This window comes from Corythoichthys intestinalis, chromosome 1, assembly GCF_030265065.1.
Source record: "Corythoichthys intestinalis isolate RoL2023-P3 chromosome 1, ASM3026506v1, whole genome shotgun sequence".
Taxonomy (NCBI): domain Eukaryota; kingdom Metazoa; phylum Chordata; class Actinopteri; order Syngnathiformes; family Syngnathidae; genus Corythoichthys; species Corythoichthys intestinalis.
The window spans coordinates 75,798,943-75,816,450 of NC_080395.1; the positions used below are offsets into that span (position 1 = coordinate 75,798,943).

The 17,508-nt window shown below is 40.6% G+C and overlaps 1 protein-coding gene across 3 annotated transcripts in view; it reads left to right on the top strand.

The window, feature by feature from the left end:
- ano1a (anoctamin 1, calcium activated chloride channel a) overlaps positions 1–17,508 on the top strand; it is a 175,523-nt gene that overhangs the window by 67,222 nt on the left and 90,793 nt on the right. For all 3 annotated transcript variants that reach the window (XM_057840031.1, XM_057840029.1, XM_057840030.1), the window contains exons 6-9: positions 7,956–8,010; positions 8,137–8,188; positions 15,009–15,064; positions 15,231–15,272. In XM_057840031.1, coding sequence (XP_057696014.1) covers positions 7,956–8,010; positions 8,137–8,188; positions 15,009–15,064; positions 15,231–15,272 — 205 coding nt within the window. The remainder of the gene's footprint in view (positions 1–7,955; positions 8,011–8,136; positions 8,189–15,008; positions 15,065–15,230; positions 15,273–17,508) is intronic.

The window sequence follows — 17,508 nt, forward strand, 5'->3', positions numbered from 1 at the left end:
TAAATTTGGGTGAATAAAAACATGCAAATAACATACAAATATAATGCAGTACTTAGTCACATAAAATTAAACATAATATATAAACGGGAAAAGGGTAATAGAATATATATTTCAGTGGGATAAATGGGTTCACATATTTACAGTTTATTCTACATTATTTACAAGTGTGTCCACATCCAGATTATTTTTATGAGGGCGGGTTTCCCAGTTTCTGATGGTGCTGCTAATTCAGCCACTCTTCTAAAGTTTTGCTTCCAGATGAAACAGGGCAAAAAGTGGCCCAGCTGAAGCGGCTGTGTCCAAACTCTTTAGTTTTGGCCTGCCACTGGAGTAACAGGAGTTAGAGCCCAGACAGGGGGAGCTGAGGTCCCACCTGCACCAGGTTATAGAGCAATGACCTGGGGGAGCGATGTAGGAGCTGGGAGCAGGAGGAGCTGCTGGAGCGATGGGCCGGACGGCAGTGGCACTAGCAGGTCGAATGAATGTTATTTTCTTGGTGAACACGAGAGAGTTGATGAAGTGAGAGTTGATGGCATGAGAGCCAAGGCAGAAGGCGGGTGAATGACATGAGAGCCAAGGCAGAAGGCGGGTGACATTAGGCTTGGGGTAGTTTAGCCGGGGGGCGAAGAGGAGGCTCGGAAGGAGGCAGGCGTGGAATCCAACAATCAGCGCTCAGGCAAGAGTAAAAATAGTTTAAAAAAAAAACAAACAGTAATCAAAAGGATGAATCAAAATGTCGAGATGCAACTGACAGAGGTAACCAGACATCCACCCGTCAGACTTGTAATCGGTTCGGTACGTACTTCGCTTTTGAGGTTACGGTTCGGTTCATTTTCGGTTATACATTTTTATTGTATATTTTATGTTTAATAACTTTAGTTCCTATGTGAATATCTGATGAACTCAAAAAGTGGGTTACGATTGCATATTAGTTTGAAAATCGACCGGATCCACCGTATTTTTACACGAGTGACTTCCAGTCTGCCCGATCCTTATACAGTAGTATTGACTAGGGGTGTAACGGTACACAAAAATCTTGGTTCGGTACATACCTCGGTTTTGAGGTCACGGTTCGGTTCATTTTCGGTACAGTAAGAAAACAAAATGCAAAATATAAATGTTTTAGTTGTTTATCACACACAATTGTGCTTTCAACAATAGGAACATTAGCCTAGACAAAGCTAGAATTCTGCTCAAAAATAGAAAATACAATATTCTGAAATGTAGATATATTGAAAAACAAAATAAAAATAAATAACTTTGGCTAAGTTTTTTTCTTTAAAAAAATATCTGATGTGCAAAATTGAACAGTTGCAACACTGAACAGTTTCAAGTTTCCCATTAACTTAATGACCACAGCTTCGAAAAGTATTATTAGGGCTTTCAAACGATTAAAATGTTTAATTGAGTTAATCACAGCTTAAAAATTAATTAATCTTAATTAATCGCAATTCAAACCATCTCTAAAATATGCCATATTTTTCTGTAAATTATTTTTGGAATGAAAAGATAGGACACAAGACGGATATATACATTCAACATACTGTACATAAGTACTGTATTTGTTAATTATAACAATAAATCCACAAGATGGCATTAACATTAACATTCTTTCTGTTGAAGACATTTTCTTTTTCTCTGCAAAACCAAACACACAACAGAGCCTTAGAACAGTAACAAAAACAGTATCATTTATTTACATTTTCTGAGAGTTGTTCCATCTATATTCTTTTTTAATTTGAATTCCCCACCCAGAGGGCCAACCTGATTTTCTTCCATGTTTACATTTAACCGTTACCCACGCTGCTCAGTACACTTCTGAGTGGTACGACGGCCCTGGCCGTTTATAATTGTTATCTATTTTGAGACTGTCAGTCAGCTGATCGTCGCGTCCACCAGCTGGCTGCCTCCCCTCCCAACGTGACTTACTCTGATTGACGCCGGACGGGCAGACGACGTCGCCGCCGCTGATGGGCCACCCAAGGAAGGGTGCCAACTTAAAAAATTAGCCACTGTCTGTCATGTATCTATTGTGCAGCGCTTTGTTTACATTTGCGGCAATAATGACACTTGCTTTACTGCAGCTAAGCCGATACAAGGTAGTTTGAGCTCGCATCCCCGTGTGTGTGTTGTATTGTGCCTGAGTCTTGTTAACCAAATAAACGCAGCGTTAACAAAAGTCATCTGACCACTCGTCATTTTACAGTCAACACTCTGAGAGTTCGCATTTGACAGCATACGTGCCGCATACCTCCTCGCCAGCTGTTTGCTCGCCATTCATTCACCTGTGCATTTGTTCGCTATTTTGTTACACTCCCGCTTTTTCGGTGAGGTACTTTGTGTTCATTCCTTATTGGATCGATTTTGTTCAACACTGTAAATAAGAACACCGCAGCAGTGGAGGTAAACTGCCATTTTTGTTCAACCCGTTTTGTTTAGTGTACAAGCCAGGGTAGCGGCTGTATTGTTATTTCCTTTTTACGATCAGGGTTTACTTAGCGGGCGGGGTTTAGGTGTAGTTTCATTTTGTTTGTTGTCTTGGCCTGGGCTTATGCTGAAGCCAGCTTCTTCCGCATTTTGTATGTTTTGTTTATTGCGAGTTCGACTTGTGTGAATAAATTTGTGTCCACTTGCAACTTGTGTGTGTGGCCCGTTTTATGTTACGCCCTTAGCGAGCCGTCCGATGTCCGTGGGACGTAACAGTGGGATTATGGGATGCATGAGCGGGCATTCCGCGCTTGCGTTAAATAAGTCAAACATTTTAACGTGATCAATTAAAAAAATTAATTACCGCCCGTTAATGCGCTAAATTTGACAGCACTTTACATTACGTCAGAAACTCGTTCGGTACGCCTCTGTTCCGAACCGAGGACCAAGTACCGAAACGGTTCAATACAAATACATGTACCATTACACCCTTTTTATATATATATATATATATACACATATATATACTCAAGGAGCACTTAAACATACAAATAAACAATGTGATGATACAAAGAGTAAGGGAGGATAAAATCTTAGGTGGAGTAATTGATGATTTAGTAACATGAGCCATGTGAGCCATCTGCGCAATAAGCTTGCCAGAAGCATTTCTATTCTCTTCAGAGCCCAAAATATGCTAGATGAGAAGGCTCTCCAATGCACTGATTCTGCCGCATCTTAGCTATTGTTCAGAGGTATGGACACACACACAAAAGGTAAATCTCCATCCTCCACTGATCTTTCAAAAGAAAGCAATTCGGATCATCCACAACGCGCCATTAAATTTTAAAATTTTATGATTTGATACACTTCAAAACTGTTCAGATGATGAACAAGGCCCACTCAAATTGTTTCCCGTCTGACCTCCAAAATCAATTCCAAATGAGGGAATCCAACTATGACTTGAGAGGGAGCAGATTGTTTACTTATCGCAAAGTTAGAACTACCTTAAAATAATTTTTGGTCACTAACATTGGCGCTCGCTTCTGGAATGCCATTGACCCAGCACTGACCAGCATTGGATCATTGGCTGCCTTCAAAAGGACATACAAGGACATTCTTTTGAGTCGCTACCATGAATAACTTCAATACCATAAAACTACTGCCACACACACGGACACAACACAGTGTTCCCGCAACAAATAAATGATAGGAATGTCAGGGACAAAGATAAAGTCATAACATTGCTCATATGTGCATGCTGCCCACAGATCTGAACTGTAACATCTGTATACAATGGAGTTGCTAAAATGGTCGCTGAGAAAAAAAAAAGAAAAAAAAAGAAAAAGCTGCTCATTTAATGCAATGCACAATGCCTACTACTATGTATTGATTGTGTGTCCTTGGCTGCAGAGGATGGGACTTGATAAGCATATGCTTCTCCCGTCAGCCCTTGTCTTTTCTTTGTTTTTTTTCTAACACATATCATAAAATTTAGAATATGAATTCATAAAGCAATAACGTCAAGTTATTAATAAAAATGGCACTTGCTTGTATAATATCGGGGACATTTTTCTTTATTTTGGGTGGGATATATGATCTCATAGAATTATGGGATGCTCACAATATAGCGGTGATTATAATAAAATGACAGTACCGCGATCAATGTACTGTATTCAGTGGGATAGCGTTGATGATAATTAATAAAATGGCGGTACTGTGATCAATGAACTGTATTCAGCGGGACAGAATCTCCATAAAGCAAGGGTTTGAATAAACTCATTATGATCGCTTATGTTACCTAAACCGTTTGGCGCTCTGAACCAAACGGAGATGTACATTATAGATATGATGAGACTGTAGTGACCACTACCTCATAACAGAATCCACCTATGGAACTTATGTGGGGAATGTTGTGTTCCGGGGGGAAACTAGAGAGTTAGAAGAGACACGAGCGGCCGAACACGAGACACGAACTCTACTCACGAGCTACGAGACTCATCCAACATCATCCGCTACACATTAGTCACGTAGCGTATTTAAACCGTCCTTATTTAATATAACTACAGAGACACTAGAGAGTTAGAAGAGACACCAGCAGCCGAACACGAAGCACGAACTCTACTCACGGGCTACGAGACCGAACGAGTTCACTAATGAGTATAACAGAAAGCATTACACATTTATCTGTTAACAGAGAAACATATTTTTAAACTTACTGTTCACTAAAGCAGTCGTCCTGATAATTTGCAATGAAGAAAAGCAGTCGTCCCGATAACTTGCAATGAAGAATCAAGCGACGTCACGACGCCAGAGACAAATATTCCCACCAGCTCAGGCTCGATTTGCGTCTGCGCATGAGGTCTGCGCGGAATGGCTCATTTTTGGCCTTACTTTCCATGAGCTCAGCGCTGATTGGCTTATTTTTGGCCTTACTTGGGCTTACTTTGCTCTAACAACAGAGTGCAGCAGGCGCAACCCATTGGACCATGGTTCAAATCCAGCAGGGCCTGGTGCTGCTATTTGTATTTCTTGTTTTAATCAAATGACATACAGACCCGGCGGCATGGCATTAGGGGGCCGGGCCCGCCCTGAGAGACTGCCTTAGCTCGATTAGACTGTGCTGCGTATTTTTTTTTTTTTTTTTTGGATCTTCCACAAGAACACACACGGAGAAGACGAACCCTCTATTCCAGTGTTTTTTAACAGATTGTGCCGCCGCCGTAAGAGATCGTCAGGTGTGCCACGAGAAATTATCCAATGTCGCTTTTTTTAACATCATCGGGCAAAGTTGTAGTAGGAAGGAAGGAGTAGGCAAGAAGTTCTCGGTTGTGTGCAAATGAGCGAGGCATTGCTCGTGTTCAAGAACTGCTCGGATTTCTAGCCATCAGCCACCTTGCTCTCCGCAACAATATGGACCCCAGCACGTCTACTGTTTATCATTTGACTCGTCAAGTGTCGATATACACAAAAGTATCCTTTCCATTTTATCCATATGTGACGACCGTCAATCCTCCCTCTGTGTTTTATTCCAACACATTATCGAGGACAGCAAGGTGGGTGATGGCTAGAAATCCGAGCAGTTCTTGAACGCGACACCAGCAGCTATCTAGCGCCATGGCACCATAAAGATTAAACGTCATCTCCAAATGAACGCCCGTCGCTTCAGAACAAGTCGATGGACTATTTTGTTCGCCTTCGTGAAAACACAAAGAAATGGGCAACTTTTTGAGGAAAACTACAAAGGTAAATAAGAAAGCCCTGAAAGCCAGTTACTTTGTTGCTAAATCCAAAAAGTCCCAAACTGTGGCAAGACGTTAATACTACCTGCTTGCAAAGGCATTGTCAGCGAGATGACCAGCCCTGATGTGCTTAAAGATATTGCTCAAGTCCCCCTGTCTGATAATTTAATATAAGTTTTTCAAGCCTAACTGCTAAAAAAAATTAAAAATAAAAACAGAGAGAGACTGAGAGCTGTTGAAGAAGATTCCTGCCAGTTTTTTGGCTTTGTGTTCATCTTAACAGGCTCAAGTTTCACACTGAGTAAGTATAAATACTGTGAAATTATTTTATAATTTAAATATACTCTACAGAAAGTAGTTTTGGAACATTTTGGTGTGGTGTGCCGCAAGATTTTTTCCAATGTAAAAACGTCCCGTGACTCAGAAAAAGTTGAAAAACACTGCTCTTTTCATCCTATCTTGATCTGTCGTCATTCAATTCAACCAGTCTGAGCAGCAAATGAAGTCAATTTCTAGCCAATCACAGATAAGGGGGGCGGGCCGATTAGCCGGACATTGGGTACTGCGATTGGATAGGGATTGCTTCGGTTACAGAAATGGCGATTGAGCGGCTCCTCCGTTGCTAATTCAAATTGGAATGGACATCCGTGTTTTTTTTTCAAGAAACTAAAGACGAACTCAAGCCATGAAAAAGACGCAGTCGAAGGTCAACATGAAGGGATAGTGCTGCCACCTCCTGCAGTTTCACTGGCTGACACCATCATCAGAAAATATAACGGGTAAAAAGGCCACTGTTCAGGCTAAATTTACGTTGAAGAAGCGTGCCCCCCCAAAAAATGTAATGCCCCCCTTGTAATTTCTTTCTGCAGTCGGGTCTAATGACATATATGGAACAAGTATGAATTATATAAGGAAAACATAATCTACATGCAGAAACTATATATGAAACGTGAACGTATATGGAAACTATAATTTGCCATATGTTTTCCAAATATACCACATACATAATTTTTACTTGTTTCATACACAAATCCTTTAAATATTTTGCATGAAAAGTATGCAAAAGTGGCCACTTTTAAGAGTAAATCATAGGTGAGACATATAAGAATTTACATCGATTTCAGTAGTAAATTTTATATTTTTTTATATTTCTTTCCCATATGGGATACCTCGCTCATCTGCACATGACCGCAACTTTCTACCTCCTCCTTCCTTCCTACTGCAACTCCGCCCGACGACGTAAAAAAAAATATATATATATATATATATATATATATATATAAATAAATATGCGATATTGGATAATTTCTCACGGCACACATGACGATCTCTTACGGCACACTAGTGTGCCACGGCACACCGGTTGAAAAACACTGTATTAGAGCACATTCAACTTTGTTGCTGTGCAGGTAATGGATGCCTTGGAGCTTTTCAGGTTCCTGATTGGGTTTCCGTCCACTGCCAGTAAACCAATTAAATACCAAAAAATGCTGCGGTTGTGGTGACTCTTAGCCATTTCTTCATGTTGTCCTCTCCTGTCGTGATGATGGCAGATGGATGCGGATTTCCAAATGGTCTTTTTTGAGGAATTTTGATGAGTGATTCCTCTCCAGCTCCATTGTTGTTTTGGTTAAAGAACAGAGAAACCGGAAGTCTGGAGCAGAAATGCGGAAGTAAAGCGGACGTATTTCAGAAGCTTGTCTATACACCTATGGACAAATAGCAGAGATTCTCTCCAGTGAGTTTGTGTTCAAGCAGTTTTCTACACAGCACCTATTAACTATCATTTCAGTACAAAACAAGCAAAATGCAAGTAAAATGTTTGGAAAAATAACAAAAAAGTGTATCACAGCAATAGTGAAACAATACCGAGAATGCGCTGGAGGCGTCTTCAACGTGCGTCGTTTCCAGGTTATAGCGCAAGTGTCTGTGGGCAGCAGAAAGAGATTTAAATTAGGATTAAAACTGCGGGTGGGTTTCTTTGGTTTATTTTATGCTCAAAAGGACTGCGGATTGTGGCTCAGAGAATTCCAATCTATTTGATTCTGTAATGGGCCCTGCATTATAAGTATTTAAAAACCACACAAAAAGTGCCATGACTGTAATATCATTAGAAGCAATAATATTACCATAAATAAGGAATAAAAATTGTTACCAGGTTATAACATTACCTTCATTGGGACAGGAATTGAATCAACATTCACAGCTCTTACACAGCTCCGTGTGTTTGTTGGTAGTTTGTGATAATTTACCATTAAAACTGATGTTTATTTTGACTTTCATCTCCAGATTTGATTTATCCGACCGAGATCATTTCTTCGATAGCAAGACGCGGAGCTCAATTGTAAGTATGATTATCATAAGCTTCATACAATGCTATATAAAGAGATTTAAAACTATCTACATACTGTACATTCACTCAAAATGATAAATTAACATACCAATACAATGGTTTGTCATGCGTTGCCAGGTATATGAATTGCTCAAAAGGACAAAATGCACAAGGGCCATGTACTCATTGGGTAAGAATTTTTTTTTTTTTTTGCTAACTATGATTGGAGTTCCATTATTTCCATGTTATTGTTTTATTGCATGCAAGCTCACACCAACTAAAAACAGTCGTTCATTCATTCACTCATTTGTCTTCTATGGCACTTACCCTCAAGTATGTGTAACAATCTTTTTTTCATTCATCTGTTCTCTAAACATCAATTCTCTAAACTCTAAAGAAAAGGTGGGAAAAAATCTGCAGATTGGAACTGTATCAGTATCAAGAAATACTTGTATATAATTTTTTTTTTTTTTTTTTTACAGATGTAGTTTTATATTAAATAAATGAATATTTGAGTAATATTTATTTTGGTGCTTGCAAGATTTAACAAAGTTTACTGCTCTTTTAGTAGGCAGATTAAGTCAGGCTCAATGGCTTGTGTTTATTATCAGAACTCGCACCCAGGTCAAGAATTCACCAACTATGTAAAGTAGCAGTTGCACCTGGAGGGGTACCCACAATTCTGTGGCAAAAGTCTACCAAATTAAGGAACAAATGTAAAATAAACAAATTAGTATGTAGTCTGGAAAGGTTTACAGTCAATCGATCGATCGATCAATCAATCAGTCACTGAATCAATAAAGTCCTGCGGCTGAGGCGGAGTCCCGTTGAGCCGACCAGATAAACCATTTTTTTCCACTGCTGGCTATCTTGAGCTAGGAGCTAGGAGTTCTGCATCCTCCAGGGTAACCCCATGATGTTGGAGGTCATCCGCGATGACATTGAGCCATCGAACGCGAGGTTTGCCTTTTGGTCATTTCCAGCTAGAGACCTTTGGGTCGAACTGCAGAATGGCCTTTGTGGGATGATCGGTAGGAAGGCGGAGGACATGACCAAACCAGCCGATGCGGTGCTGTTCAGCCAGGCACAATTATCTCAACTGGCAGGTGCGGGCACTGAGCGCCTCGTTGGAAATCCGGAGTGGCTACCTGATGTTTTTAATGGTCTTGAGGCCCCTTGAAAGCCATCTAGTCTAACAGCCAGAGTCTAATTTAAGGGCCATGTTTCCGAGCAATATAGCAGTTTAGAAAGTACAGCCGGGTTGGAGATCCTTAGCTTCGTATTATGGGAGATGGTCTATTGCTGCTAGAGTGGCTTCCAGAGACGCTGCATTGCTGAGGCTGCCAGGGCTCTTCTTTGTGTAATCTCTGGTTTTAGGTCACCGTTGGTTGGTTACTGTGGACCATAGATACGCAAAGTTCCTGACAGGTTCTACAAAGTCACTGCTTAGCCAAAGGGGTGGTGGATCCGATCCATCACCTGCATACAGGAACTTAGATTTTGTCTAGCTCTCGTAGAGGCCAAGCTTCTCTGGTTCTTCACTGTATATGCCCAGAGCATCTCTCAGCAGACTGGGATGTGCTGAGCAAGATGGTGTCGTCAGTGTACTCCATGTCAGTTAGTTGGTAGCTGCCAAGGGACACTCCAGGGATCTGTTTACAGACCCTGGACATGAAATGGTCGATTATGCAGTTGAAAATATCAGGAGAAGCCACACAGCTCTGACGGACGCCACTGGATATTGAAAACCATTCGGAGTCATTGGCGTTCACATGGACACAGCTCTGTGTGTTGCTATAAAGCAGCTTAAACAGGGTGACGATCTTAGGTGGTTCTCCAAGGGACTGCAGGATACTCCACAGCGAGGAGTGGCAAGACAGTGTCAAAGTCAGCCTTAAGATGTACAAATCCACAGAAGAGACTGTCTTAGGGTTTAAGGGTAACAAAGCCATTTTAAACCTACAGTAACAGGATTCAGAACCAGTAGCAACGAATATTGTAGAACTGTAGGTATCGTTGCTGCAGTTAGGGTCAGTGCTCATGACTCATTAATAAGGAAAGAACTGGGCAAATTGGGGCTAAACCATGACAGATTTCCTGGGCAAAATAACTTTGTAAGGGCTAAATTATTCTTTTGCGTTTCGTTGACAGCAGCGCGACGACGTAGACCCTACATCGTCATTGAGCATTCGAAGTTCTGCGTCCAGGGAACGCGTTGCTCGATAATTCACCGCCAAGCCACTAGAAGGCTGTGGCTTTGTACGGTTTCGGCGGACTCTCGTCGAAATCCTTTAGTTTTCCTCTGGTCATAGACAACAATGGCAACAGAGATGGAAAATGTGTATTTCAGCTGCAGGTAATCAGTATTGAACAACAAATGTTGTTAATACAAATATTGAGGCATAGGCAGAACAGAAGACGTTTGCAAATAATTGAAAACGATGTTGTTGTTGTGCTGAACCGGAAACAATGTTTGAGCAAACCACTCACGTCTTTTGACGTTCAAGTCACGACGCGTTGACGTGACGCGTAGTCATGATTTTTTGGAGGTGCATGTCAGGCTATAGCGCACAGTTGTAAATCAGGTCTAAGTTAAAGTAGTCAAGTAATCTGCCGTCACCGCAACGCAGAAGTATAAATCAATGTCAATTGATATCTTTGAAAAGCGTGTGTCTTGTTACATCTGGTGGAAATGTGGCATTTAAGAAAAAAACGCTTCATCCCAACAGTCAAGCGCGGTGCTGGCAGCATGATGGTCTAGGGTAGCCTTCTTTAGGATGTGACCTATATGCCTTGATAAAATAACCAGAAAGAATTACCGTAATTGAAGTTATTGTACCCGTGTATAACACGCACCCTAATTTTAGCAACAATAAATAGAAGAATACAAGAAAACAGAGCTCGTGTACATATACAGAAATGCAATTTTACTTACAGGTGAAACACAGCACAGGCATAGCACATTGGTAGTTCAAAACATTACCGGGAACTGACAATATGTACGGTAATAATATGATTTGATAACTTCTCCAACTAAACAGAATCCAGGAGAAAACAAAACAGATATGACTTTTAAAGGCTGCTGTATAACTTGCTCGTTTCATCATGATGAATAAATGTTTCTTCCATGGATTGATACAGTAAAATAAAACTGAGGACTGAAGTCGGAAATCGGAAAGAGCACATCGCTGTAGACTGTAACAACAAGAACTATTGTTATTTGTGTTTGAGTTTCCCAAGGGACAGATGTAGTTGACGGACACTGGAAGTCTGTGTTGTAATAGGTTTGTTAGGGTCCGAGTTGCCGAGTTGCAATAAACGTTGACTCAAATGAGTTCAAGAAACTAAATTCTGTGCAAAAAAGCAGAATTTAACACAGACAAAATCATTCGACCAATCAGAGTGAAATATTACCGAAACAAAATGGTGACGTCATGTACCGTAATGGTCAGCAACGGATCGCCGCATACGTTTTCTTCAACACAACATGGCCGTGTCAATTAAAAAAAAAATCTGTATTCATACATATATATATATGTATATATTCACTCACCGGCCACTTTATTAGGTACACCTGTCCAACTGCTCGTTAACAGTTAATTTCTAATCAGCCAATCACATGGTGGCAACTAAGTGTATTTAGGCATGTAGACATGGTTTAAGACAATCTCCTGCAGTTCAAACTGAGCATCAGTATGGGGAAGATTTGAGTGACTTTGAACGTGGCATGGTTGTTGGTGCCAGAAGGGCTGGTCTGAGTATTTCAGAAACTGCTGATCTACTGGGATTTTCACGCACAACCATCTCTAGGGTTTACAGAGAATGGTCCGAAAAAGAAAAAATATCCAGTGAGCGGCAGTTCTGTGGGCGGAAATGCTTTGTTGATGCCAGAGGTCAGAGGAGAATGGCCAGACTGGTTCGAGCTGATAGAAAGGCAACAGTGACTCAAATAACCACCCGTTACAACCAAGGTAGGCAGAAGAGCATCTCTGAATGCACAGTATGTCGAACTTTGAGGCAGATGGGCTACAGCAGCAGAAGACCACCCCGGGTGCCACTCCTTTCAGCTAAGAACAGGAAACTGAGGCTACAATTTGCACAAACTCATCGAAATTGGACAATAGAAGATTTGAAAAACATTGCCTGGTCTGATGAGTCTCGAATTCTGCTGCGACATTCTGATGGTAGGGTCAGAATTTGGCGTCAACAACATGAAAGCATGGATCCATCCTGCCTTGTATTAACGGTTGGAACGCCACAGCCTACCTGAGTATTGTTGCTGACCATGTCTATCCCTTTATGACCACAATGTACCCAACTTCTGCTGGCTACTTTCAGCAGGATAATGCGCCATGTCATAAAGCTGGAATCATCTCAGAGTGGTTTCTTGAACATGACAATGAGTTCACTGTACTCAAATGGCCTCTAAAGTCACCAGATCTCAATCCAATAGAGCATCTTTGGGATGTAGTGGAACGGGAGATTCGCATCATGGATGTGCAGCCGACAAATCTGCACCAACTGTGTGATGCCATCATGTCAATATGGATCAAACTCTCTGAGGAATGCTTCCATTCCTGTACCCGAGTATAACGCGCACCCATGATTTTACAAGTGGATTTTGGGGGGAAAAAAGTGCGCGTTATATTCGAGAAATTACGGTAAAGAATTTTTTGAAAATTTTTAGTCTTGTACACGATGACTGACGATTGGTTCATAGTGTTCCCTCTTTTGAGCAAAGTCAACTGGGATAGGTTCAATGACACACAAAGTCATCATGGCGATATATCTATACAAAATGAATAGATGCACACACAAACGTTTTTAGTCCTTTTGTGCATGTGTCAACAGATAACATTGGACAGGTTATTATCACTATCAACAAATAGCTTTTTTTTAACACTGCCTTAAATAATGCTCCGTGGTTGGCTGATAATCAGCTTAGACTGTAAGCCACATTTAGCTTAGAGACTAGTTTACCCATGAGAGTAATGCTGCGTTCAAACCAAAGTTTAACCGTCGCGCGACAAAGTGTTGCTAAAGCTATCGCAGTCATCATGGCGATATATCTAAACAAAATGAATAGATGCACGCACAAATGGTTTTGGTCCTTTTGTGCATGTGTCAACAGATAACATTGGAAAGGTTATTATCACTATCAACAAATAGCTTTTTTTGAACACTGCCTTAAATAATGCTCTGTGGTTGGCTGATAATCAGTTTAGACTGTAAGCCACATTTAGCTTAGAGACTAGTTTACCCATGAGACTATGCTGCGTTCAAACCAAAGTTAAACCGTCGCGCGACAAAGCGTTGCTAAAGCTATCGCTGTCACCAAAAGCAATTTTGTGTTCACAAGTCCGCGGACGCCGAACAACTTCAGGTTCACTTACATAAAAAATTGTGATATAATCACTTTAATCTCAACACCAGTAGAGATTTACAGAAATCTCTACAGAAATAGGGCCACAGTAATAGTGTGGTAGGTGAGACCCACACTTTTCTATATGGCGGAGCTCCCGGAACAGGGCCTCCTGGTCCCACGCCACCCCACTGAGGCCTTTCAGAATCTCTTGCTTCCCCCTTCCTCTCCCCCTTCTACCCGGGCATCCTCCTTGGGCCCCAATGCGGATCGCTGACTAGGTGCCTCTGGGGAGTGTCATCCGCTCCAGGTGGAGATCCTCTCCTGCCCTAGTGGGCCGTGGGGGTCCCGTAATGTGTTGTGTTGTTGTGTCAGGTAGGGGGGTTGCGACAGTGGATGGGGGTCCAGATGGGTGGGCAGTGGTGGGGGTGCTCCTGGGGGATGGTGACACATCTCCTCGTACTTTCCCTAACAGCTGGTTGATTGGGGCACGGATGGTCTGGAGGACTGCTCTGGGTCCCAGGGGGTTGACAGTGGCCACTGTGCCAAAGCTGTGGGGGAGGATTGTGCTACGGTCACTCCTCTTCCTGGTTGGCAGGGGCAATGCCGGGGCCCCAATGCAGCATTTCCACTTTTTTGCAGGACTATCACATGGCGGAGTGGGTTCACGCATGACTAGGTGCAACTAGGCACACTCAGGTAAATGAGATTGTCGGTGCAGGATTAGCGATCAGGTAGCATAGAATAGGATGTCAACCTATCAACACTACAGGTGCTTTTCATAATACCAGGCTCCTCACCTTACATTGCCAGAATTGTGTGTGCCCCACCCTGCCTAATCACATTTCCTATCGACTAAACTTCCTTCCTCATTCTTCTCGGTTACCGGGCCTCCTACATAGTGTCCACCGGTAAATATAATTAGATTATGATGCACCACTATGTCCAAAGGTAGCAATGGTGTTAAATAATGTATTTTTTATAATAATAATTTAAATAATACATTTTATTTATATTATTATTATTATATTATTATATTATATTATTTATATTTAGAGCGCTTTACAGATGCTCAAAGACGTTATACAGTTAAAACAAAGAAAAGCAGCAAACAACGTGAGCAGAACAAAACAATAGAGAAAAAAGAATTATAAATTAAAAGCCAGTTGTTGTTTTTTTTTTTTTAGTAAATTTTGAATAAATCTAGGTTTGAACAGGTGCTGATGGGTTTAGGGATTAGGTTCCAAAGGGAGGGGGCAGACATAGAGATGTTTATTCCTTTCCTCTTCTGTCTGCTTCGTTTCAGTCTATCCTCCCTAAACCCCTACCTGTTCGCTGCTTTCTTCTAATATATAAAACAAAATGAACAACAATAATGAAAGTATTTCAAGCTCCAATGTGACACCTTTTCAGACGATAAGTACACTCAGATTCCCATTCTTAGTGCCAAGTAGCTACACGGGACAAGTTAAAATAAAAATAAAAAAAGAAAAAGAAAAAATGAGAAAATAGGGCCCACTGTCTTCTTTCACACCAGTGACTTGATGTCCCACAGCATGCAGTACATTGTTCAACAAACACTGAAAATTCATATTTGTTTGACGATTTCATCTGCTGTTGTTTCGGATTATGATACTGACTTTCACAGGTATCACGAGTCTGCTTGCCGAAGGTGTTTATACATCTGCTTATCCTCCTCATGATGTAAGTATCAGCATTAATTCCTCAGTCAGGCCTGAGTTTAGGTAATAGTTACACCTTTAAAGGTCCCATAGACTGTATTTTTCTCAGTATTTTCAGCTATGCGTGCCGTTTGTGGCCATAAACCTCCGTGCTAAAGATTGAATTTAACAGTTTTTGAATGTTGCAGGGAGAGATAGAGGGAGTCAGTGCTGTACCTAACGACAGAAAGGTAACCAAAACCCAAACCAACCCACACCAATACATTAAATCACTTAAAGGGATCCAAAAATTAGAAAGACTTGTAGTTCTTAAAAGATAAATGTTAGTACAAGTTATTATAATTTGATATTGAAACCCCTCTTGATGTTTTCGTTTTTATACAATTTGTAAAATTATTTTAACTAGTAGGTCGCCATTGTTGTTGACGTCGTAGGGCGGTGACGTCACAGGGCCACGACGCCAGAATTCCACCTGTCACTCTTAAAAAACAAAACAAAACTGTCACTCTTTAATTATGTAAGGTATTGATTTAAATACGCCACAAAGTGTCAATGGCGAGTTTTACATTAATTAGGGATCAAGCCAATGAGTGCATTTTTTTCACTTGACTAACGCTGTAGTTTCCACAGTGGGAGAGAGAAAAGAGAGTGGACACAGGCATTCCAATTCGTAGCTCGGACCGCGCCACTGATTGGCATAAGCTTCGGCAACTCTTTCACAACTCACATACAGGGTGACCCAAAAAAAAGTTTACACTCAGTTGACTGCTTGTTTAAAAGCCATTGAAACATTTCTAAATAGTTTGTCATGCTTAAGTGATTCATTAAGGTCACTCAATGCAGCTGGTAATCTCTCGTCTCTAGAATTCCTGTGCTTCTGCTGAAAATGAAGAAAACTTTAGCTGTACCTGAATTGCTGCGTGCCGGTCTGACACCTACTGAGATTGCAGCAAATCTGAGAATATCCAGATGTGCAGTCTACAAAGTTAAAAAGAAGCTGAAAGATACTGGAACAGCCTCACGAAAACCTGGGTCTGGAAGTGCCCGATCTGTGGGGACCAAAAAGTTGATTGACAAGGTGATATGTGGCCACCCAGAGTCCAGATCTCAATCCCCTGGATTACAGCAAATAGGCAACTGTGGAGGACAGTGCCTGTAAGAAGCCACAAACTTCTGTGGCAGCCTTGGAGAGGTCCATTGTTAGATCTTGGGAAAAGATGACAGCATCCTACATAAAGAAGACCTGTCAAGCGTTCCGCAGGCGCCTGGAGGCTGTTGTGACACTTAAGGGAGGACACATTGAAAAATAGACTGTACTTTACATGTTCTTTACAATAATGTTTAATTTGTGATTAAATTCTAATTCTAAGATGAATAAACATGGCATTTAAGTTGTATTATGGCAGTGTAAACTTTTTTTTTGGGTCACCCTGTAAGTATCATATAGTGTAAATAATACAAAACTAATACTCATATCTCTCAAAAAATGTTACCAAGAAGAAAAGTGCTTCAATATGTATTACTGAGGCACTATTCTCACACAGTTAACACAACAATGCAAAGAGAACAGGCATTCACACACATAAAAATAGAGGCACAAAATACACATAAAACTTACTCAGACTTTGGTCAGACTACAGTATATTTAAACATTTTAGTTAACAAATACACTGAATAGCAATATTTAATCACAATACACAAACTATGATGCTGGGAGCCATTTTCAGGAGTCTTGTGAAGACAACACTCAAATAAACGTAAATCACAATAGACCCAATCTTAAAAAGAAAATGGAGCTACGGCGTCAGTCGAGGGACAAAACGTACTCATTGGCTTGATGTCTTAGTAATGTAAAACTAGCCTGAAGACACCTTGTGGTGTATTTAAACCACTACCTTACATAGTTAGATTGACTGAGAAGTACGGCAGCATGGCCCTGCGACGTCAACAACAATGGCGACCAACTAGTTTATTGTTTGATTTAAAATTTTACAAAATGTATTAAAATGAAATAGGGCTGGGCGATATGGCCTTAAGTACGTATCACAATAAATTGAGCGGATTTACCTCGATAACGATAAATGACGATAAATTTGGCCAAGCAAACTGTTATATAATTTGAAAATTTGAATCAATGCATGGAATACAAATTAACCGTTTCTCATTAAATTTATTTATCAGCTTTCAATTTAACAATTGCACATGCAGTCTAAACATTAAGTATTAAAAAAAAATCTTGTAAACAATAAGAATTCTTGTGTGAACATTTATAACAGCTTGTATGACTTGAAAAATATCATCACTTGAATTTCATTAAATTCATTCCGCATTGTTATACACTAGATAGTGGCATACGTTTAGATATTTACAATAGATACAAATACGACACATCCACCCGCCCCCCAGAAATTATACTTAGTTAAAAAATAAAATGTTTCACAAACCTTTCTTTTATTCGGCTCAATT